This window comes from Mobula hypostoma, chromosome 11, assembly GCF_963921235.1.
Source record: "Mobula hypostoma chromosome 11, sMobHyp1.1, whole genome shotgun sequence".
NCBI lineage: Eukaryota > Metazoa > Chordata > Chondrichthyes > Myliobatiformes > Myliobatidae > Mobula > Mobula hypostoma.
The window spans coordinates 94,671,682-94,697,018 of NC_086107.1; the positions used below are offsets into that span (position 1 = coordinate 94,671,682).

A 25,337-nucleotide genomic window follows, 5' to 3' on the forward strand; every position below is an offset into this window, starting at 1 on the left:
ATTCTGTACCAAGGAACAGTGAAAACTTGCCTTGCACTCTGTCCATTTAGATCTATCCAAAATGTACGGCTAACCACTACGATACTGTGGTGCCCTGATTATGTCCCCCGTGCAAGTTGAATCTGACCCCCTTTGTTCAAAGAAAATTTATTATCAAAGTACATATATGTTACCATATGCTACCCTCGTGTTTTCTTGAGCAGAGCAAATAAATACAATAGGAACAATGAAAAACTACACACAAAGACTGACAAACAACTAACGGGCGAAAGAAGGCGGGCTGTGCAAATACTAAAGAGAAAAAAATAATAAATAATACTGAGAACATGAGCTGTAGAGTCCTTGAAAGTGAGTCAAGTTATACACTGTGGAATCAGTTGGGTGTTGAGCTGAGTGAAGTTATTCTCGCCGGTTCAGGAGCCTGATGATTGAGGGGTAATAACTGTTCTCAACCTGGTGGTGTGGATCCTGAGGCTCCTGTATCTCCTCCTCGATGGCAGCAGAGGGATGAGGGTACGGCCTGGACGGTGGAGGTCCTCAATGATGGATGCTCCTTTCTTGTGGTGGCGCTCCTTGGTGGGGTGGGCGTTCCCTGTAATGGACTGAGCTGTATTCATCACTTTCTGTAGACTTCTCTGTTCTTGTACATTGGTGTTTCTATCTCTAATTGTGGAAGGAGATAACAGACAGGTTTTCTGTGCTCTGCACAAATGTCTCCCCACTGTCTCTCCAGCAGTTAACGATGATCTGATTTTTCCCTAGGGTCAGAGTTAATCCCCCAACTTGCACAGACTTCTTCATTTGCGTAGCTTCAGCAGGATGTGTGTCCAGCTGGATGGTCCTAACCTTGCACCTCCCTCTCCCCCTTGTCCACAGGCAGGAAAGCTGAAGAAAGTCTACCATGCCAAGCGGAAAAAGGAACGCGTTGCCGTTCTCCGGGAAACCAACTGCAAAGCAAACCCGGCCTCTTCCTCATGGAAGCAGCAGAAACTCCAGCGGCTGAGAGAAAAACGCAGCCAGGAGGCAGAAAAGGTGAATGGGGAAATTCTGTAAATGCATCTCGTACGAATATAGCTGTACACTCGGTGACTGCTCCATTAGATACATGTGTGGAACCCGCTGTGGTTGTCTGCTGCTGGAGCCCATCCTCTTCAAGGTTCTACACACAAAATGCTGGAGGAACTCAGTAGGCCAAGCAGCATCTATAGAAACCATAGAAACTACAGCACAGAAACAGGCCTTTTGGCCCTTTTTGGCTGTGCCGAACCATTTTCTGCCTAGTCCCACTGACCTGCACACGGACCATATCCCTCCAAACACCTCCCATCCATGTATCTGTCCAATTTATTCTTAAATGTTAATAAAGAACCCGTATTTACCACCTCATCTGGCAGCTCATTCCATACTCCCACCACTCTCTGTGTGAAGAAGCCCCCCCTAATGTTCCCTATAAACTTTTCCCCCCTCACCCTTAACCCATGTCCTCTGTTTTTTTTCTCCCCTTGCCTCAGTGGAAAAAGCCTGCTTGCATTCACTCTATCTATACCCATCATAATTTTATATACCTCTATCAAATCTCCCCTCATTCTTCTACACTCCAGGGAATAAAATCCTAACCTATTCAACCTTTCTCTGTAACTGAGTTTCTCGAGTTCCAGCAACAGCCTTGTAAACCTTCTGTGCACTCTTTCAACCTTATTTATATCCTTCCTGTAATTTGGTGACCAAAACTGAACACAATACACCAGATTCGGCCTCACCAACGCCTTATACAACCTCATCATAACATTCCAGCTCTTATACTCAATACTTTGATTAATAAAGGCCAATGTACTAAAAGCTCTCTTTACGACCCTATCTACTTGTGATGCCACTTTTAGGGAATTTTGTATCTGTATTCCCAGATCCCTCTGTTCTACTGCACTCCTCAGTGCCTTACCATTAACCCTGTATGTTCTACCTTGGTTTGTCCTTCCAACGTGCAATACCTCACACTTGTCTGTATTAAACTCCATCTGCCATTTTTCAGCCCATTTTTCCAGCTGGTCCAAGTCCCTCTGCAGGCTCTGAAAACCTTCCTCACTGTCTACTACACCTCCAATCTTTGTATCATCAGCAAATTTGCTGATCGAATTTACCACATTATCATCCAGATCATTGATCTAGATGACAAATAACAATGGACCCAGCACTGATCCCTGTGGCACACCACTAGTCACAGGCCTCCACTTGGAGAAGCAATTCTCTACTACCACTCTTTGGTTTCTTCCATTGAGCCAATGTCTAATCCAATTTACCACCTCTCCATGTATACCTAGCGACTGAATTTTCCTAACTAACCTCCCATGCGGGACCTTGTCAAAGGCCTTACTGAAATCCATGTAGACAATATCCACTGCCTTCCCTTCATCCACTTTCCTGGTAACCTCCTCGAAAAACTCCCAATAGATTGGTCAAACATGACCTACCACGCACAAAGCCATGTTGACTCTCCCTAATAAGTCCCTGTCTATCCAAATGCTTGTAGATTCTGTCTCTTAGTACTCCCTCCAATAACTTACCTACTACCGATGTTAAACTCACCGGCCTATAATTCCCCGGATTACTTTTCGATCCTTTTTTAAACAACGGAACAACATGAGCCACTCTCCAATCCTCCGGCACCTCACCCGTAGACAGCGACATTTTAAATATTTCTGCCAGGGGCCCCGCAATTTCAACACTAGTCAATGTTTTGGGCCCATCATCAGGACTCAGCTCAAAATGTTGACTGTTTACTCTTTTCCGCAGATGCTGATTGGCCTGCTGAGTTCCTCCAGCATTTTGTGTGTATTACTTTGACTTCCAGCATCTGCAGCTTTTCTTTTGTTTGCTCTTCAAGGTTCGATGTGTTGTGGGTTCAGAGATGCTCTTCTGCACACCACTATTGCAAACGTGTGGTTATTTGAGTTGTGGGAGGAGCTGAGTAATCAAAGGGAAAAGATGCAAACTCCACACAGACATGGCACTCCAATGGACCTCCTCAACACCAGAGATTCTGCAGATGCTGGAAATCTTGAACAGCACACACACAAAATGCTGGAGGAACTTTCCTCCCACCTTCTTATCCTGTCGTCCTCTCCAGGTCTGTTTTATACTCTTAATAGTCATTTATTATCCACCCCCTGTACCTAATAAAGTAGCCTCTGAGTGTATGTTCATGGTCTCCTGCACCTGTAGCACATCCACTTCAAAGTTCAACGTGTTGTGCATTAAGAGATGTTCTTCTGCACACCACGGTTGTAACGCATGGTTATTTCAGTTACTGTTGTCTTCCTGTCAGCTTGAAAAAGTCTGGCCATTCTACTCTGAGCTCTGTCATTAACAAGGCATTTTTACCCACAACTATCGCTTACTGGATGTATGTTCATACCATTCTCTGTAAACTCTTGATGCACGTGCAAATCCCAGGAGAATGGCAGTTTCTGAGTTATTCAAACCACCCTTTCTGGTGCCAACTATCATTTCACAGTCAAATTCACTTAGATCACATTTGTTCCCCATTCTAATGTTTAGTCTGAACAACAACTGAACCTCTTGACCATGTCTGCATGCTTTTATGCATTGAGTTGTTGTTGCATGATTGGCTGATTAGGCATTTGCATTAACAAGCAGGTGTACAGGCATATCTAATGAAGTTTCCACTGAGTTATGCAACACTATAAAGTTCTGGTCGGGCTGTACTTGGAGTATTTTACGCCTGTTGAAGAAAGGATGAGGAAGAGGGTGCAGAAGAAGTTCACCAGGAGGCTGCCGGGTTTACAAGATATGAGGGGGTAGAGGGTACAAGGACTTCTCTTTAGAACAGAGATGAGGAGGAATTCCTTTAGCCAGAGAGTGGTAAATCTGTGGAATTCATTGCCACATACGGCTGCGGAGGCCAAGTCATTGGATATATTTAAAGCAAAGGTTGATAGGTTCTTGATTAGGAAGGGCATCAGTTACTGGGAGAAGGCAAGAGAATAGAGTTGAGAGGGATAATAAATCAGCCAAGATGGAATGGCAGAGCAGACTCAATGGGCTGATTGGCCTAATTCTGTCCCTATGTTTATGGTCTATATAGGGAAAAGGGTAATCACAGTTAGGAGCTGGTTACTGTCCCAGCTAATAATGTCCATCTCTCCACCACCGTGCATCACAAGGTGGAACTCAAATAGCAGGGCAGACTTAATGGGCCGAATGGCCAACTACTGCTCCTATGTCTTATGGAGAGATTGGACAAACTTGGGTTGTTTCCTCTGAAGCATCGGAGGCTAAGGGGAGAGCTGATAGGAGTTATGAGAGGGGTAGAAAAGTCAGAATCTTTCTTTCCCCAGGGTGGAAAAGTCAAGTTCTAAAGGACGAGGTGAGAAGGGGAAAGTTTAAAGATGAGTGGGGTAAGTTTTTTTTTAAACAATGAGAGTGGTGGGTGCTTGGAATGGACTGCTGGGAGTAGTGTTGGAGGCAGATACAATAGTGGTATCAAAGAGACTGTTAGATCCAGTACATAAATACGCAGGGCATGGGGGCATCTGGATCGTGTGCTGGTAGAAGGCATTGGTTCAGTTGTCATCGTCTCTGGTGCAGACATTGTGGGCCGAAGAGCTCATTGCTGTTCTATAACAGTATCAGTTCGGCGTAAACAAGAATATGCAAGAGTGTGTGCGTCTAAGCTGAGGCAGTCGGTATTGCAGAGATGGCACAGAGACAGCTCAGAGACAGCTCCACACCCTCAAGTTCAAATTTAATTGTCATTCAACCGTACACACAGATACAGCCAAAGAAAGCAGTGTTTCTCCAGGGCCAAGGTGAAAACCACAGTACCAACAGTCACACACAGCACAAAGCCCAATACAGCACACGTAATTATGGTAACAGAAAAACATAGGCGGTATACAGTAGCCCTAGTCCCTGAGTGTCATGGTCTGCAGGTTGCTGGTGCAAGGGTTGTTCTCCTGGAGCCACGTTTCTGCAAGAACAAGCACGCGCAGTTCCCCATCGCACGCTACTGCAGCCGCAAGCGCAATCTACCCAGTGAACACTGGGGGGCAGCGTTAATGGGAGGAAACATCCCCCAACCCAGCGTGGAATCCAGAGCACCCTCTCCTCTCTCCCACACCACCTGTGCCTTTCCTCCCCTGGGCGGCTGCAACAGGCAATCCTGTGGCACAAGGGCCTGCTGCACCCAACACCTGAGGCCACGCAGCTCCCCTGCTATTGGTACACCAATGAACCAGTGTGTAAGACCATAAGACAGAGAACAGTACAGGGCCTTTGGCCCACTATGTTGTGCTGACCTTTTAACCTACTCTAAGATCAATCTAACCCTTCCCCCTACATAGCCCTCCATTTTTCTATCATCTATGTGCCTATGTAAGAGTTCCATAAATGCCCTTAATGTATCTGCCTCTACCACCACCCCTGGCAATATGTTCCTATGTGAAACCCTACCCCTTGACATCCCCCCTATACTTTCCTCAAATCACCTTAAAATTATCCTCTCTTGTATTAGCCATTGCCACCCTGGGAAGAAGTGTCTGACTGTCCACTCGACCCATGTCTTTTGGCAGCTTGTATACCTCTATCAGGTCATCTCTCAACCTCTTTCACTCCGAAGAGAAAAGCCCTAGCTCGCTCAACCTATCTTCATAAGATGTGGCCTCTGGTTCAGGAAGCGTCTTGATAAATCTCCATTGTACCCTCTCAAAAACTTCCATATCCTTCCTATAATGAGGCGACCAGAACTGAACACAATATTAGTTTAACCAGGGTTTTATAGAGTTACAACATTACTTTGTGACTCTTGAACTCAGTACCCTGACTAACGAAGAATAATTAGACCATTTGGCCCATCGATTCTGCTGTGCCATTTGATCATGGTAACCTCTCGGTAACCTTTGACACCCGAACTAATCAAGAACCCATCAACCTAAGCTTTAAATATACCCAATGACTTGGCCTTCATGGCTGTCTGTGGCAATGAATTCCACAAATTCACCACCCTCTGGCTAAAGAAATTTCTCCTCATTTCTGTTCTCAAGGGATGTCCTTCTGTTCTGAGGCTGTGACCTCTGGTTGGTGTGATGTGTGGTCTGTGAGTTTATGACTCTAGAAGCTAAGTCGGGTTTTCAGACAGTACTGACAGAAGGAAGTTTGTAGATAAGGAACTGGAGGATCCCTAGATTAGATCTTCCAAGAATACCAAAGTGACAGGAGGAGGAGCCATTGCAGAGGGAATCTCTATCGATAACGATACAGATAAGCATGGAAACGCAGGTTCCGCCGGATTTGTAAAGATAGTTTGGAAGTCCAGTTGTGAAGACCACACAAGATGTCAGTGGTGATGTGGGACATCCAGCAGCAAGGGCAGCATGGTGAGTAGTGGTCAGCGTAACACTATGACAGACCCAGTGACCTGGATTCGAATCCCACCACTGCCTGTTAGGGGTTTTTTAATGTTTTCCCCATGGCTGTGGGCATTTCCTCCAGGTGTTCCAGACTCCTTCCACGTTCTAAAGGCTTTTGATTTAGTAGGTCAATTGGTCACAGGGGTGTAATTGGCTGCACAGGTTCGTTGGATCGAAGGGCCTGTTACCGTGCTGTATCTCTAAATTTAAAGAAAAATGTACAAAGTAAGCTCCCAGAAACAGCATGAGGTTACAGCCAATCAATCTGTATAGTTTTGATAATGGTGGTGTGGGAGATAAAGGCTGAGATGATCAATGGCTCCATTTAATTATCAGAGAATGTATACAATATACAACCTGAAATTCTTACTCTCCGCAGACATCCTTGAAACAGAAGAAAGGCTTTGTTTCAGAGAAAAGTTCCTATTTTCTTGGGATCTTTCACCACTGCACCAGCGCAGTGCAGACCTGCAGCGCGGACAGTGTGCTCGGATCGCGAGTGTGGGGCCACCACCTGATTCAGATCAACCTGATGAAGGGTCTCAGCTTGAAACAGTGTTTATTCCTCTCCATAGATTCTGCCCGACCTGATGAGTTACTCCAGCATTTTGCATGTGTTGCTGTAGATTTCCAGCATCTGCAGAATCCCTTGTGTTTCTGATTCAGCACTGAGTTCTATCCATGAGTCACAATACACACCCTAAGCAAATACTACAGCTGATGTGTTCACACCAAGGTAGATTTCTGCCGAGGGGCTTGGCCATTTGACACGGTTTTGTTGGTGTTGGTTAGATTGGCTAAGCAACTGGGAGAACTGTTTTTTTTAAACAGTAGTAGGGTTTTTTTTCCTATATGCCAGTCTTAATTAGAGCCCTGTCATCGCTCTGTCACCACAGCACAGTAGCGTTGCGGTTAGTGTAACACCTTACAGCACCAGCGATTGAAAGAATGGGGTTCAATTCCCACAGCTGTATGTAAGGATACTGTACATTCTCCCTGTGACTGTGTGGGTTCCCTCTGGTGCTCCTGTTTCCTTCCACATTCCAAAGACGTACCAGTTAGGGTTCGTAAGTTGTGGGCATGCCACGTTGGCTCCTGAAGCATGGTGACACTTGCAGGCTGCCCCCAGCACATTCTTGGACTGTGTTGGTTGTTGACGCAAACGACACATTTCATCCCACGTTTCCATGTACATGTGACAGAGAAAGCTAATCTTTTAATCCTTTATACTTTTTAAATGTCAGAAAACTAAGCATCACTATTTTGGATGCTGGAAGAGCTTGAGTTGGGATGTCATGTTACAAATGTACAAGTCAATGACGGGACTGTATTTGCAGTCTCGTGTGCAGTTCTGGTCGCCCAGCTGTAGAAAGCATGTTGTTCAGCTGGACAGGGCTCAGAAAAGATTCACGAGAATGTTACCGGGACTGGAGGGCTAGAATTATAAGCAGAGGTTTATAAAATCATGAGATGTATAGAAAAGCTGGGTAGACAGAAACACACAAGGGTCTCGGCCCAAAACATCGATTCTTTATTGTTCCTCCAGCATTTTGCGTATGTTGCCCTGGATTTCCAGCATCTGCAGAATCTCTTGTGTTTGGGTAGTCATAGGCTTTTTACCACCCCTATAGTAGGGTTTCAAGGAAAGACTTAATAAAGGGTAGTGGGTGTATAGAGTGAGAGGCCAGAGGAAGTGATAGAGGCAGGTACGGGAACACGGATAGGGAAGAGAAAGGGTCATGAGCCAAATGTGGACAAATGGGACTAGCTCAGGCAACGGCTGATTTGAATAAGTTGGGCCAAAGGGCATCTTTCTGCGCTGTATAACTCAAATTAATTCTACTACTTTCTCAAATCGCTATCTTTACACGCAACTTAATAAGCATATCGGATCTTGACTAACATACGATTCAAAAGGCAGCACATCCAGCTCAGCACCCATTCCGTATTGGGGTATTGGCCTAACCCGGAGCAGGTCCTGAACCTGCAACTTCCTGAACCAGACTGTGAACCCTGGCTCTGCATGTGGATGTTGGGGCACTCACCATCTCCCCTCTCCGTTCTCACACACACCCCTCCCCACACCCCAAGGTTAAGCAACGTTACGCCAAGACCATAGAAGATTTGAACAAGTACAACCCAAAGTACATGGAAGAGATGGAGATGGTGTTTGACCAGAGCCAACAGATGGAGCAGAAGCGCACAATCTTCCTCAAACAGATCTTCCTCTCCATTCATCGGCACCTTGACGTCACCAACAACGAAAGGTGAGATTGTACGACAAAGGAGCATAACTAGGCCATTTGACCCATCTTCTCCAATATTCCATCATGGCTGATTTATTATCCCTCTCAACCCCATTCTCCTGCCTTCACCCTGCAACCTTTGACACCCATACTAATCAAGAATCTATCAACCTCTACTTTAAATATACCCATTGACTTGGCCTTCATGGCCGTCTGTGGCAATGAATTCCACAGAGTCACCACTCCTTGGCTAAAGAAGTTGCTCTTCATCTCAGTTCTAAAGGGACGCTCTTCTATTCTGAGTCTGTGTTCTCTTGTCCAAGACCCCCCCCCCACTATTGGAAAGATCCTCTCCACTCCCACTCTATCGAAGATTTTCAATTTCAATGGGTTTCAATGACATCATCCTTCATTCCTCTAAGCTCCAGTGAGTATTGGCACAGAGCCATCAAACGTGCGGTTAAGGCTGCATTGGGAGTGGACAATTCAGTGCTGAGTGATAAGAATACAAGGTACTGTTTGTTGAGTTTGTGTTTGGCCTCCCAATGCAGCAGACAAGGCAGAGGACAGTTGCTGTGGGAACAGGAAGGGAGGTTGAAATGAGAGGCAACTGAATGCTCATGGTGCTCATCCGCCCCCCCCCCCCACCCCCAGTCTTAGAACATAGAACTTTGCATCACAGTACAGGCCCTTCGGCCCATGATGTTGTGCTGACCCTTTAACCTACTTTATGGAATAGCTATCTAAGAGTTTCTTAAATGTCCCAAATGTATCTGCCTCTACCACCACCCCTGTTAGGGGGTTCCAGGCATCCACCACTCTGGGTAAGAAAACTCATCTTTGACCTCCTCCTTATACTTCCCTCCAATCATCTTAAAATTATACCCCCTTGTATTTGTCATTTCTGCCCTGGGGAAAAAGTCTCTGGCAGTCCACTTGATCTGTGCCTCTTACTATCTTATACGCCTCCATTAAATCACCTCTCATCCTCCTTTGCTCCAGAAAGAAAAGCCCAAGCTCGCTCAACCTCTCCTCATAAGCCATGCTCTCTAATCCAGACAGCATTCCAGTAAATCTCCTTGCAACCTCTTTAAAGCTCCCATATCCTTCCTATCATGAAATGACCAGAACTGAACACAACACTACAGAGTTTTATACAGCTGTAACACTACCTTGCAGTTCTTGAACTCAACCAGTGAAGGCCAACACACCATACGCCTTCTTAACATTGTTCAGGCTTCCAGTTGTACCTCCCAGTTTCTCGCTTGATTCCCTCCTCCCCTACCCACTTTCCCCCTCATCTGATCTCACCTATCGCCTCCCACTCTTCCTTATTCTGGCCTCTTCCCCATCCGTTCCAGTCCTGTTGGGTCTCAGCCCGAAACATCGACTGTTTATTCCCCTCCATAAATGCCCAGTTCCACCCGCATTTTGTATGCTTTTCTCCTTCATAAAGGGTTGCATCTCCGATGTAGCAGGGGGCAGATGTACCTGAAGCAGTTTCTCAATCAATCCCAATTCTTGTCACTTCTCTCTCTGCAGCTTCAGGAATATTTTTAAGGATCTACACCAGACCGTGCTATCAATAAATGACCAGAATGACTTAAAATGGTGGCGAAACACGTACGGCCCAGGGATGCCGACAAACTGGCCGTACTTTGAGGTGAGTTTTGAAGCACCCTCTCCATTTGAGATAAAGATTAGCTTTATTTGTTACATGTACATCGAAATGCTAGTCTCAGAAGGACCTAGACAGATTGGGAGAATGAGCAAAGTTGTGACAGATGGAATATTGTGTAGAGAATTGAATGGTAATGCACTTTGGTAGAAGGAATGAAGACCATTTTCTAAACCAAGAGGCAGAAATTCAGAAATCAGAGGTGCAAAGAGACTTGCAGGATTCCCTCAAAGTTAACTTAACAGGTTGAGTCGATGGTAAGGAAGGCAAATACAATGCTAACGTTCATTTCAAGAGGACTAGAATATTTATTTTTATTTATGGATACAGCGCAGAGTGTGCACTTCCAGCCCAAGGAGCCGTGCTGCCCCAGCAATCCCTGATTCAACTTGGCCTAGTCATGGGACAATTTACAGCGACCACTTAACCTACTACCCAGAACGTCTTTGGACTGTGGGAGGAAACCAGACCACCTGGAGAAAACCCACGCATTCCCCGGGGAGGAAGTACAAACTCCTTATAGTTGATGTCGGAATTGAACTCCAAACTCTGATGCCCCCAGCTGTAATAGCGTCATGCTAACCGCTACGTTGTGCCTGTGATCCTGGGGCTTTAAGGCATTGGAGGGTCCAGAAGAGGTTCATGAGAATAATCCCAGAAATGAAAGGGTTAATGCCTGGGGAGTGTTTGACGGCTCTGGGCCTGTACTCTTTGGAGTTCAGAAGAATAAAACATATCACATATTGAAAGGCCTAGATGGAATGGATATGGAGAGGATGTTTCCTAGATTGGGGGAACCTAGGACCAGAAAGAACAGAGATGAGGAGGAATTTCTTTACCCAGAGGGTGGTCGATCTATAAAATTCATCACCACAGACAGCTGTAGAGGCCAAGTCATTGAGAATATTTAAAACAGAAGTTGATAGATTCTTGATTAGCCAGGGCTTCAAAGGTTAAGGGAGAAAGCAGGAGAATGGGGTTGAAAGGGAAAATAAATCAACCATGGTGAAGAAGGTGTGATGGGCTGATTGGCCTAATTCTGCTCCAGTGTTTTTATAGTCTATATAGGGAAATGGGCAATTACAGTTAGGAGCCAGTTACCGTCCCAGCTAATAATGTCCACCTCCCGACCACCGTCCTTCACAAGGTGGAACTCTCAGGACAGAAACTGGTTCAGCTGGCGAGCCTCTTGCCCAAGAGTCAAAGGTTGATAATTGAAAGTTCCCTCTAGATTATGGCCAACACTCCCAAGGCAGCACAGAATAATAGTGCAACTGCTGGATAGATCTATTTAATCCTGCCAACATCCTCCTGGCCTTCCAGCTACATCTCTGCCATTGTTCAACAGAAAACCAGGACAGTTCTCCCAGTAATGTGACTAATCTGGTTCGTGATCTGCTTATTAATTTACAGCTCCAGGGAACTTGTTGCGATTTGGAAACTGCCTCCTACACTTTACTGCTATCTCATAGTCATAGATCACTACAACACAGAGGCATCTTCGGCCCATCTAGTCCATGATGGACTATTAATCTGCCTAGTCCCACTAACCTGCTCCAAGAGCATAATCCTCCATATCTCTCACATCCATGCACCTAACCAAATTTCTCTTAAAACTTGAAATCGAACCGAAATCCTCCACCTCCGCTGGCAGCTCGTTCTACACTCTGAACGATTACTTAGTTTCAAACCTAGTGCAAGATGAGGAACTGCTGCGTGCTTGTTCTTGCAGAAACATGGCTCCAGGACAATATCTCTTGCATCATCAATCTTCAGGCCATGCCACTCAAGGACTTGTGCTAATATTATATTGTGACTGTATGTGCTACTCTAACACTATGTGGTGTGTGTGACTGTACGTAGTGTTTTGCACCTTGGCCCCAGAGGAACGATGTTTCATAGAGTCACAAAGAAGTACAGCACAGAAACAGGCCCTTCAGCCTATCTAGTCCGTGCTGAAACCACTTAAACTACCTACTCCCATCGATTTACACTGGGACCATAGCCTTCCATACCCCTACCATCTATGTACTTCTCTTTAACATTGAAATCAAGCTCGCATGCACCACTTGTTCTGGCAGCCCGCACCACACTCTCATGACCCTCTAAGTGAAGAAGTTTCCCCTCTTGTTCCCCTTAAACTTCTCACCTTTCACCCTTAACCCATGAGCTCCGGTTGTAGTCCCACCCAACCTCAGTGGAAAAAACCTGCTTCATTTAACTGTATACTGTATGTGAGTATGGTTGAATGACAATGTTACTTGAACTAGATCACCTGGACTGAACTCTGTGCTTTACTGGCATCTTAACGTTGAAGTTTTAATCTCACAGGAATGGAGCCCAGAGATGGAGAACATAACCGACAAGAAGGGGAAAGGACAGAAGGAAGGAGATAAGGTCGTACTTCAGAGTTTAAGGTAAACAGTGAGGATTCAGCTTCTTTCCTAAAGAACTGCTGCCCTCCTCTACTCATGTTTTCCCCCCTCTTCTATCCAACTTGCTTATTCGTCTACAGTGGCACCAAGCCCCTCTGTACCTCAACCTTCCTGCCCAGTGTACACACGCGAGCGTCCCCATCTTCCGCCTCAGAATACCAGCCTCGCTCGCTCCAGTTCAGACCGACTCTGTCAGGGTTACTGGATGGCAAGGACAACTAATCCTCCAGCTCAAAGCACCAAGTCCCTCTGTGGTATCCTGATCTCTGTTCACCAGGTTCTACAGAGTGGTTCAGATACTCCACACCCTTCAGGAGAACCAGGGATCGATAACGATTTCATAATCCCCTGCACTGTCCTTTCCAATTAGGCATTTGCTGTTGCTTTGTAAGCAAGGACCATCAGGTAATTTCAAAGGAGCCCTTTGTCTGCCAACTAGTGATTACATTTCAGATTGGTCCTCATTGCCCATGACCTGGGAGCTGTCAGGTTGTGAGAGATGTGTGCTCAGTTCTAGTCGCTTCAGTATGGGAAGGATGTGGAAGTTTTAAAGAGGGTGTAGAGATTCACCAGGATGCTGCCTGGATTAGAGAGCATGCCTTGTAAGGATAGGTTGAGCAAGGTAGGGTTTTGGAGCAAAGGAGTATGAGAGGTGACTTGAGAGAGGTGTACTTAATGATCAGAGGCATTGATTGAGTGGATGGGGTGGAAATGGCTAATAATGAAGGGGTATAATTTTAAGGTGATTGGAGGAAAGTACAGGGTGAATGTCAGATGGAGTTCATTATTTTTACAGAGTGTTGGGTGCGTGGAACATGCTGACAGGGATGGTGATAGAGGCAGATACGTTAAGGAGACTTAGGCACATAGTTGATAGAAAAATGGAGGGCTGGTGGGAAAGAAGGATTAGATTGATCTTGGAGTAGGTTAAAACATTAGCACAATATCATAGGCAGAAAGGCCTGTACTGTTCTGTGTTCTAAATGCAAGCTCTTTTCCTCACTTCTTTGTGGACACAGCTCAGGCCAGGCATCAAGGCTGTATCCCTTCTGAAGGCGTAAGCATTCCCCGTGAATGGGGACGTTATGTAAGTGCAACAATCCATTTGCACAACAACCAGAGTGAGAAAGGAAGAGGGAACCGAGAGTGAGATCCATTTCATTTTGACTTTTTCACCAGAGAAGGGCCCCCCCCAAAAAAAAAACTTTGGTTCAATTTCCTATGGCCCATGATAAGAAGCATAGATCAAATGGACATCCAGGGCAGAAATGGCCAATAGCAGGAGTGCATAATTTTAAGGTGATTGGAGAAATGTATGGGGGGGGTGGAATGTTAAGAGATAAGTTTTGTTTTCACAGAGAGTGGTGAGTGTGTGGAACGCCCTGCCAGGGGTGATGTAGGAGACCAGAGTCGGATTGATCTTGGAGTAGTTTAAAAGGTCAGCACAACATCATGGGCTGAAGGGCCTGAACTGTTCTATGTTCAATGATGGAGTTCATGACTTAGGCACAGATTTAGGTGTCTTTGTCAAAGGCAGTAATTGCTTCTCAAAGGTTGCCCTGGGTGAACCACCTGCTCAGAATGCTGCAGATGTTCTGGTCAAAGTGTCCCTCTTGTGCCCCTGTCCTTCCAGCTACCAGAGAGCTCAGGTCAGGGACATGATGTGTACTTCTGTTCAGTAATGGAGAAGGTAGCCAGATTCAACTTTGATGCTCTTCGTGGTCAAACATTATAAATAATAATGAATTAATAGAAATGAGCAACAATGTGATGCTGAGGCTTTATAGCGCATTGGTCAGACCACACTTGGAAGCACTGAGAGCAGTTTTAGGCTACTTATCCAAAAAGAGATTTGCTGGCATTGGAGAGGGTCCAGAGGAAGTCAATAAGAATGATTCTGGGAATGAAAGAGATAACACATGGGAGCATTTAAAGTGTCTTATTGAAAACTATCAAGCATTGAAAGACTTAGATAAGAGTGGATGTGGAGGGGTTTCCTATTGTGGGGGCGTCTGAGATCAGAAGGCACAACCTCAGAATAGAAGAATGTCCCTTTAGAACAGAGGTGAGGAGGAAGTTTGGCCCTGGAGGCCAAATCATTGAGTATATTTAAAGTTGAGGTTGATTAGTTCTTGATTATTCAGGACATCAAAGGTTACAGAGAGAAAGCTGGACAATGGGGTTGAAAGAGGTGATAAATCAGCCATGATGGAATGGCAGAGCAGACTCAATGGGCTGAATAGCCTAATTCTGCTCCTGTGTCTTATGGAATATCGACAATCTTTGAAGTCAAAACAGAAGACGTCAGGACTATGCAGCAGGTCAGTCAGTAAAGTCAATTTATTCACCATGTACAACCCTGAGATTCATTTTCTTGCAGGCATTCCCAGTAGATCCTTCAAGAGAACAACAACCTTGTTGTAGTTTGGAGGCTTGCTTGCCTCAGTGACCGGGAGAGCTACGTTGGCTGGAGTCAGAGCTTTGTGTTTTGGCTCTGGGTAAGGTCACCCAGGTTCGATGGTTCAGCTCAGGGCTAACAACACTTACTGGTCAAAAAAGTTGTTACGGAAACAGCAATGGGGAATCCTTCTACGTCTGAGTGTGACTGTTTCCTTCATTGCTGCCCTAAATGCCAGCGGCATTACTGGCAATAATGATTCACAGTAGATACAAAGAAACAATAGAATCAATGAAAAACTACACAGATAACTAAGAACAAATTGCAATTTAAAAATATAATATTGAGAACATTAGTTGCAGTGTTTTTGAAGTTGGGTTTTTGAACGGTTAATGATTGATTGACCAGATGAAAGGTCACCAACTTGAAACATGAACGGCTTCTCCCTCCACGGACACCCGAGTTGCTCTGTATTTCCAACATTTTCTGTTGCTTTAAGTTTCCAGAACCCGTAGTAGATTTGGTTTCCTCTCACTACTCACTATCTAAGGCATCTCAAGCAGAGGAATCAAAATGCAATAAAGAATTGTTATTTCAATTCCTGGTCCTCGGACATGCCGATTGATGCCCAGGTTCGGAGCCTTGGATACAAACAGGGATCCAAAATGAGCTTGCTGTGAACAGGAGGCTCTCCCCAAACCCGATGGTGACCATGCCTCCATTGCAGACGCCGGTTCACAGCCAGAGTTCGTTTTAAAAGCCACTCCTCTTTTGCTTTGGTTTCACAGTTTAAATAAAGGTTATTCCCTTGGCGAGGATGGCACAAACATCCCTGGCGTCAGAATCCGAGCACTGTATGATTACTCCAGCCAGGAAGCCGATGAGCTCAGTTTTAAGGCGGGTAAGCTCTATGTCATCAACTTATGCCTCGTAATGTTCCCCCAAAACGCAGGGCCGGAAGCTGCAGGAGAGAAGGGACTCTCGAGGTTGAATTCCTCCCCCTCCTGTACCCTCTGAACCTCATGGTTGGAAGACATGCTCTCAATCTCTGTCTCTCCCTGAACTTTGCACAGTAATACGCAGCCTGTCCCTACAGATCAATGTTGCTATTCATGTTCTTTAAAAGACTCCTTGCATTCTACTAAACCCAAAAATGTCATAGAGTACAACAGCACAGAGAGAGACTCTTCAGCCCATCTAGTCTGTGCTGGCCTGGTCTGTCTTGTCCCAACTACTGTTCTATAGCCCTCCAGACCTCCCTCATCCGTTTAAGACATTTAACATTTATCTCTCATTTAATACTTCTCTTAAATGTTACCAGTTGAACTCACATCTACCACTGGCAGCTCATTGTATTCATCCACTCCTTTGTTCCTTGTATTACCCCATCTAACCAGTCTGGGATAAGGGGTTTATCCTGGATTGCCTACCTTTTTATCCCATTCTGATACATGTGTTCATTTCTTCTATTATTCTTGTAGTTATCACCCCTTTTCTGGTCTTGTCTACCAGTACAAACATCATCTAATATTTATCCTATTAAACCTCACTTCAAAGAGTTTCAAAGCTTTGATCTCTTTCCTGGTGAAGGGTTCCTGCCTGCTCACAATTCCCAGATAATTCTAACCTTCGATCATGTTCATCGTAATCATTTTTATGCTCCTTTTTCTGTATTATTTTTAGAAGTTCTCCACCTACTGTCATCAGAAAGTTTCCCTCACTGCCTGTTCTTTTCACACTTTCATTTCCTTACCCTTTTCTTTCCTGCTCAATCCTCCTGTTCCATTGAGTTTAGTTTCTTTACATCCACTTCTACTGGAGTTATCTCAGCAAAGCCACCTCCAGTCCTGATGAAGGGTCTCAGCCCGAAACATCGACTGTACCTCTTCCTAGAGATGCTGCCTGGCCTGCTGCATTCACCAGCAACTTTGATGTGTGTTGCTTGAAATTCCAGCATCTGCAGATTTACTCGTGTTCCAGTTCTGCATTGTTCTGTTTGTTGAAGCCCTCACCAGTCTGTGCTAGCCCCTCTAACTATGCCATAGTCATACAGCATTTCTTCTTTGATGGCCCCTCCAGGGTCTTGTATTAAATCATCTCCCTTGGCCCAAGCACAGTCAATACTCCATTACTTCCCGTTGTCTGACCCTGTGGGGTCTTGTTCTAAATCATCTCCCCTGGCCCAAGCACAATCAATACTCCATTACTCACCGTCTTCGAGCTCCTCATCTCACCACTGAGAAACTTCAGCTTCACATCTTCTTCATTCACACTCTTGAAATCTTCATCAAGATCCTGTTGGACCTACTTTATCACATCTGAGTTTCAGCCATAAGATCATAAGACATAGGAACAGAATTTGGCTATTTGGCCCAACGAGTCTGCTCCACCATTCCATCATGGCTGATTTTCCCCTCTCAACCCCATTGTCTTGCCCTCTCCCCATAACCATTGACACCCTGACTAATCAAGAACATATCAACCTCTGCTTTAAATATGCTCAATATCTTGCCCTCTACAGCCATCCGTGGCAATGAATTCCACAGATTCACTACCCTCTGGTTAAAAAAATTCCTCCTCATCTGTTCAAAATGGTTATTCCTCTACTCTAAGGCTGTGCCCTCTGGTCATAAACTCCCCCACTATAGGAAACATCGTCCCTATCGATACTCTATACATTTCAATAAGGCCCCCACCCCGTCTCATTCCTCTAAACTCCAGCGAGTACAGGCCGAGAGTCATCAAACACTGCTCATACATTAACCCACTAACTCCCAAAATAATCCTTGTGAACCACCTCTGGACCCTCTCCAATGTCAGCACATCCTTTCTTAGACAAGGGGCCCAAACCTCTCACAATACTCCAAATGTGGTCTAACCAATGCCTTATAAAGCCACAGCTTTACATCCTTGCTTTATTCTAGTCCTCCCGAAATGAATGCTTTGTCACCACTGACACAGCCTGTGAGTTGACCTTTAGGGGAATTCTGCACAAGGACTCCCAATTCCTTGTACCTTTGATTTTTCAATTTTCTCCTCATTTAGAAAATAGACTACGCTTTTATTCCCTCCACTATATTCTATCTGCCGTTTCTTTGCCCATTCTCCCAGTCCGTCCTCCTTCTGCAGACTCCCTGCTTCCTCAACACTACCCACCCTTCCACCTACCTTTGTATCAATTGCAAACTTGGCCACAAAGCCATCAGTTCCATCATCCAAATTACTGACATACAATGTGAAAAGAAGCGGTCCCAACACTGACCTCTGTCACCAGCAGCCAACCAGAATAGGACACCTTTATTCCTACTCTGCCTCCTGCCAGTCAGCCAATCTTCTACCTGTGCTAGTATCTTTCCTGTAATACCATCGGCTCTTATCTTGTTAAGTAGCCTCATGTGTGGCACCTTGACAAAGATCTTATATAAATCCAAGTAAATAACATACATTGATTTTCCTTTGTCTATACTGGCGGTTAACTACCTGAAGAACTCCAACAGATTTGTCAGGCAAGATTTCGCCTTAAGGAAACCATGGTGACTTTGCCCTACTTTATCACACACCACGAAGTACCCAGAACTTCGTCCTTAATAACTAACTCCAACGTCTTCCCAACCACTGAAGTTAGGCTAACTGGTCTGTAATTTCCTTCCTCTTTCTCCCTCCCTTCTTAAAGAGTGAAGTGACATTTGCCATTTTCCAGACCTCCAAAATAATCTATTGATTCCTGAAAGATCATTACTGATGTCTCCACAATCTCTTTAGCTGCCTGTTTCAGAACTCTGGGGTGTAGTCCATCTTGTCCAGGTGACTGTAGCTTTACACCTTTCAATTTGCCATGCACCTTCTTAGTAATAGCAACTAAACTCACTTCTGCCCCGACACTCTCGCATTTCTGGCATACTACAGGAATTCTGCAGATGCTGGAAATTCAAGCAACACACATAAAAGTTGCTGGTGAACGCAGCAGGCCAGGCAGCATCTCTAGGAAGAGGTGCAGTTGACGTTTCAGGCCGAGACCCTTCGTCAGGACTAACTGAAGGAAGAGTGAGGACTGGCATACTGTTAGTTTCTTCCACAGTGAAGAATGACTTGATTGTTGAAGACACGCTTCCTAATAAATTTTGTTCCTCTGAAATGCAGGGTTAAGTTCAAATTTGATGCTAGTTGTTTTGTTAACTAGGAGGCTGGGACAATTCTGCATTAAGGAATGCCCCTTTTTAATTAGGATTAAAGCAGAAAAGAGGAGTTTTCTCTATTTACAGCAGCACTTGGTCTGAGGGCCTGCAGATCACAGAGCACTCTGGATCAAAGTGAATTGACCTTACTAGCATTATACTGGATTGGTGAAGACTGCATTCAGCTCAGCCAAGTATATAATGCTTAGATTGATGGGATCCAGATAGTCAGATGGTTATCACATGAGGTAAGTGATACAAACATCCTAACTCCAGCCTTCATTTACGTGCCTGTTAAATGTCATATCGGTTCATAGCCTCCTCTACTGTCATGATGCGGCTGATTTCAAGTTGGAGAGAAACACCACATTTTCCATCTGGGTAGCCTCCAACCTGACGGCATGAGCATCAATTTCTCTAACTTCCGGCAGTTTTCTCCCCTTCCCTTCTCTCCTTTCCCAATCCCCATTTTGACTCCCTTTTTACACTGTCTTCTCATCTGCTTATCAGCTCCCTCTTCCTTCCCTTTCTCCCATGCTCCACTATCAGATTCTTCCTTCTTCAGCCCTTTACTAATCTACCTATTATCTTCCAGCTTCTTGCTTCCTCTCCCCCTTACCGGCCAACTTGTCCTCCTCCCCCACCGTATTCTCCCATCTTTTCCAGTACTGATGAAGGGCCTTAGCCCAAATCAACTGTTTATTTCCCCTCCATAGAAGCTGCCTGACCTGCTGAGTTCCTCCAGTATTTTGTGAGTCTTCCTCTAGACGTCCAGCAGCTGCAGATTCTCTGGTGTTTAGCAATTGGGAGTTCCCCCATAGATCATCTTGTCTGCCGTCCAGCTGGGATTTGGTCAGGGGATTGTGAAGCAGAATGGGAAGCTGAGCAATTAAGTATCAGCACATTTAAGAAAAAGATAAGTTGGCAATTATTAAGTTTGTGAGGTCTTGGACCAAATCATTGCTTGCATGACTTGGGTAGAGGCTGACACCTAGTAACTGGAAGCAAGCTGGGTGATTTATTTTGGACACTGGGCAGAAAAATGAAATTATTCCAGAAATGCTGTATGTGAGGAGGAGGACATGCAATTGGGGAGATTTGACAGTGTTGCCAGAAACAAGAATTCTAGCTACACGAAAAATCAGGTGGGCTGGAGTTGCATTCCTCCAACATCTTGGTTATTTCCTTTTGAGTTTTAGACCTGGAACAGACAAGTTATAAGGGATGGAAAAATAATGCTTTTCTCTGCTTGAGGCCATTGTAAACAAGCAGTTAAGGCAGATCAGGAAACGTTTGTGTGATCAGTGATTTGCAGAATAATATGCCAGGACTTGGGAACCAAGTTGCTCACGCTTGCTCTGTATTCATATGTCAGAGCAACTCACACGAAATGCTGGAGGATCTCAGCAGGTCTGGCGGCATCCATGGAGGGGAAATAAAGGCAGTATGGGCCGAGACCCTTCATCAGGACTGGAAAGGATGGGAGAAGCCAGAATAAGAATCTGGGGGGTGGGGAGGGGAACAAATACACATGACAGGTGAGGGGGAAGGAGGGTATGAAGTAAGAAGCTAGGAGGTGATAGGTGGAAGAGGTAAAGGGCTGAGAAGGAAGGAATCTGATAGAAGGGGAGAGCAGACCATGAGAGAAAGGGAAGGAGGAGAGTCACCAGAGCGAGGTGATGGGCAAGTGAGAAGAAAAGGGATAAGACGGGAGCCAGAAAGGGGAATGGAAGAGGGTGGATGAGAAATCAATGTTCACGCCATCAGGTTAGAACATGACTGTTGATGTTCTTTAACATTCTGCTTATTGGACACTTGTATTCCTGTGCGTGTTTTCCAGGTCAGGAGCTGACTAAAGTAGAGGACGAGGATGAACAAGGATGGTGTAAAGGTTACCTCGATGGAGGCCGCATCGGACTGTACCCTGCAAACTATGTAGAAGTTATACAGTAGAAAGCATTCACCCAAAGAGGACATCTAAACCAAAGGTCTCTGCACCACCAGGAACCATCCCAAAGCGTGTCTCGACATCACCGCTTTCAAGAATTTTAGGTTATTTTTGTTGTTTTTAATAATTTAGCCTGTGGATACTAATGACACTATTACCTGGGTGGACTTAGCAAGTCAAATTATACAAGGGAGTCAGATTAATATTGTAAGTTACTGATGCAGCCAAAATAGATTAGAGACTGTGGGGTATTGAATCGATTTTTATTGGCAGCTGGTTCATTGATAAATTTACAGGACATCCATCTGTTTAAGATTTTCTAAGCTTGGCAATGTGAGAAAGTTAGAGCCACATTAAAACATTTAATGGTTACACAAATGAAGCCACACTGGTGTTAAGTTCCAGTGTGTTGTCAGGGAGACGACAATACTAACCAGCCAGCTTCCTGTCAAAATCACTTTGTCAAACAGTGATTGGTATCAAAGTTCTTTTCAGGTACAAGATCCCTCATGCTGGAAAATCTTCAACTTTTGATGAGGCCAGTTACCTTCAAAGTATTTTAGATGCTACTTTATGTACAGAGTTTTTAAACAAAGCCCACACCTTGTGCATCATAAACACTTAAGTGAATGCACGAGAATCTCATACCAAACTGGAAAAGTCAAATGCATAAGTAAATAGTACAAGTTAACGCTCTAACATTCCCTGGCTAACACTAAGATCTTGTTAGACTCCTTCATATACCCAATACAAAACATTAACAATAGTTTACTCACCCCAAAACTGTAAATCCCACCTGCAGTACTTACAAACTGGTTCCATTTTCACAGAAATCCTTCAGTTGATTTTGTTTACAAGTTTCAAAATACACAAAAATCACTAAATATAGTAACCATACCTCTGGCACCATTGTAATGAAAGGCATCAAAAGCACATAAGAATTACTAAAAGTGGAGAGAGAAGAGACTAGTTCTGCTGTTGTGTAGGAATTAACATACTATAAAGAGTGTACATCAAACTTCTGAAGTTAACAGAAGTTTGTTCAGGTGCCTTTAAGTGGGCATTTATAACTCAGGATGGCCAATACGTGCCAGAGGGCTTTGCAGCCAAGCATTCAGGACTTAATTCGGAAACACATGTTCAAATACAGCACCATAGCAGCTGGGGAATTAAATAAACCTTGAATTTAAAAAAGCAAATCTCAGTAAACTTCAAACACCAGACATCTGTAAAAAGAAATTTCACCCACACTTGTAGGGAAGGAAATCTACTGCCCTCGCTTGGTCTGGCCTGTTTGTAACTCCAGTCTCAGGGCAGTTCAGCCGGCTGATGCCCCACATCCCAGATACTTTTCACATTGTCCCCTGCAACACACCCACTAATATTGGCCCTAACCACTCTAATAATACTCAATCTATTAATATAACCTTTACTGCAACTCTGAGAAATTCTAGACCCCTTAAAGTGACAAGCACAAAAAATACCCTTCAACCATCACAATATGCCCAGGTAATTCTCTCCCTCAAAGCATGAAGAACCTCCTACCCATATGAAGGTCTGTACTTTTATTATTGACCATCGACTAACAGCAGAATAGAAAAATGTTAGAATTGCACCTTTAGTCAAGACTTGATGAGAAACCTAGTTGCTACCAATGACAAATATTAGCCCTCCTCACCTCTGGTGCAGTTCCAGTACTGTCTTCTTTCAGGTGCTCAGCAGGTCGGGGGGCATCTATGGAGAGGAATGAACTGTAGATGTTTTGGACTGAAACCCTTCATCAGGTTCAGGGACAGCCTGAAACATCAGCTCTTTATGCCTCTCCATAGCTGCTGCCTGACTTGCTGAGCTCCTCCAGCATTTTGTGTGTTGCTCTGGATTTCCAGAATCTGTGTCTATGCTCAGCATTCAAAGCTATTTTTTTCTACATGAAACTGTAATCTCTGTAAATAAACTTATTTTAACTCAAGGGGTAGAGACTATTTGCAGAGTTACTGCAAACTGAGACCTTGACATCCAACGTCATACAAGAGTTCTATCTCCTAAATGAGAAGTTTTTTTTTGTTAAAATCACATTGTTCTATTTGTATTTTTATTGCAAGACCACTCTGAAACAGTCAGTAAAGGAGAGTTCCATTTCATTACCACAAACTAGACGATGCTAGTGTAGCAGCAAGAGGAGCTATTGGCAGAGGGGAATAGTCATCCACCAAGTGCCTTATCATTTATCAATAATCCCTGTGGTCCAATGGATGTGGGAATCTGGCTGTGATTTCTTTTCCATCATCACATCCAACTGTTAATGACCAGCCTGAGGTTCTGATGGAGAGCATTCAGTGAATATCACAGGTGTACTGTGCCGTAGAACAGTGTCCTGATTTTCCTCAGCACTTAGGAATTATAACAGAACTATTATCGTCTGTGGAAGCAAACTCCAACATGTCCCCTATCCTAGAAAGAGAGGAACAAGTAGAAATTGAAACTTGGATAATATATTCCTTACGAAACAGTGCAGTATTTCATATCCTAAGAGCAGGGGGTTCCCAACCCCTTTTTTTTAAACCATGGACCCCTACCATTAACCAAGGAGTCCCTGGAGTCCAGGTTGGGAGTCCCCATCCTAGAGAGATATATTCGTGAATTTTGAATAAATTCATTACAGCCACATTTCTAGCCTCCCCCCAAAAGGCAAATTGACCAGGATTTCCAGGTAGATGCATTAATTATCCTGGCCAGAGGGGGTAAACTTGAAAGCCATTGTTATACCATCAAACTGACCGTTACAGACAGTTTATTCTCCTTTATTAGTTCAGCTAAGGAAGAACATTTTGGTTTATAGCTCCCTCCTTATGAACTGTGACGTTATGACAAAAACATCAAAGGAATGTTTTGTTGATTTATACAAAATATATATTAACTGACAGGAAGCTACATTCACCAATCTTTGTACACTGCAAACGCTTTTGATTTCAATATGTAGCAATAAATTAACTTGACTGAGACGTTGAATCTTCTGCTGATTGTGTTCTCTTCACTTGGATCTGCTTATCTGAAGACTAGGAGATAGAAATGAAACAACAGTCTTTAAAGATTAGAGTAATTTTGTCACATGTGGAATGCGTCATTTGTGTCAAATCAAATCAGCACGGATTGTAGCCCGCAAGTATCAAAGTTCAAAGCAAATATACAAAGTACATACATGTCACCACATATAATCCTGGGTTTCATTTTATTGTGGGTTTTCACAGTAAACATAAGAAACAATACAATCAATGAAAGAAAACCCCCGCAGTAAGTATGACAACAACTAATGTACAGAAGAACACAAACTGTACAAATACAAAATGAGAAAACAATAAATAAGCAATAAATATTGAGAAAATGAGTTATAGAACCTTTGAAAGTGAGTCCATGGGTTGTAGGAACAATTCAGTAATAGGGCAAGTGATGTTATCTCTTCTGGTTCAAGATCCTGATGGTAGAGGGGTAGTAACTATTCCAGAACCTGGTGGTGTGGAGTCCAAGTCCTGCACACCACCTTCCTCATGGCAGCATCAAGAAGAGAGCACGACCTGGATGTTGGGGGTCCTTGACGATGGACGCTGTTTTTCTGCAACAGCGCTCCATGTCGATATGGTCAATAGTGGGAAGGGCAGTACCCATGATGGATTGGGCCGTGCCCACTACTTTTTGCAGCATTTTCCGTTCCAGGGCATTGGTTTTTCCACACCAGGACATGATGCAACCAGTCACCATACTCCCCACCTCACATCCACAGAGGTCTGTCAAAGTTTTAGATGACGTGCTGAATTTTCACTGACTTCTAAGAAAGCAAAAGGCACTGTAATGCTTCCTTCGTAATGGCACTTACGTGCTGGCCCCAGGACAGATCCTCCGAAATGATAACATCCAGGAACTTGAAGTTGCTGACCCTCTCCGACTCTGATCCCCAATGAGGACTGGCTCCGGTTTCCTCTCCCTGTAATCAACTCCTTGGTCTCGCTGACACTGAGTGAGAGGTTGCTGTTGTGG

The 25,337-nt window shown here is 44.4% G+C and overlaps 1 protein-coding gene across 3 annotated transcripts in view; it reads left to right on the forward strand.

Moving 5' to 3' along the window:
• The window catches only part of si:ch211-51c14.1 (protein kinase C and casein kinase substrate in neurons protein 3), a 78,202-nt gene extending 53,888 nt beyond the window's left edge, over positions 1 to 24,314 (forward strand). The window contains exons 6-11 of one of the 3 annotated variants that reach the window (XM_063062548.1): positions 877 to 1,032; positions 8,517 to 8,692; positions 10,214 to 10,334; positions 12,681 to 12,766; positions 15,971 to 16,083; positions 21,198 to 24,314. In XM_063062548.1, the coding sequence (XP_062918618.1) occupies positions 877 to 1,032; positions 8,517 to 8,692; positions 10,214 to 10,334; positions 12,681 to 12,766; positions 15,971 to 16,083; positions 21,198 to 21,310 (765 nt within the window). In that variant the 3' untranslated portion in view covers positions 21,311 to 24,314. The remainder of the gene's footprint in view (positions 1 to 876; positions 1,033 to 8,516; positions 8,693 to 10,213; positions 10,335 to 12,680; positions 12,767 to 15,970; positions 16,084 to 21,197) is intronic. The other 2 variants (XM_063062547.1, XM_063062549.1) reach the window with 2 other exon arrangements.
• Positions 24,315 to 25,337: the final 1,023 nt, after the last annotated feature.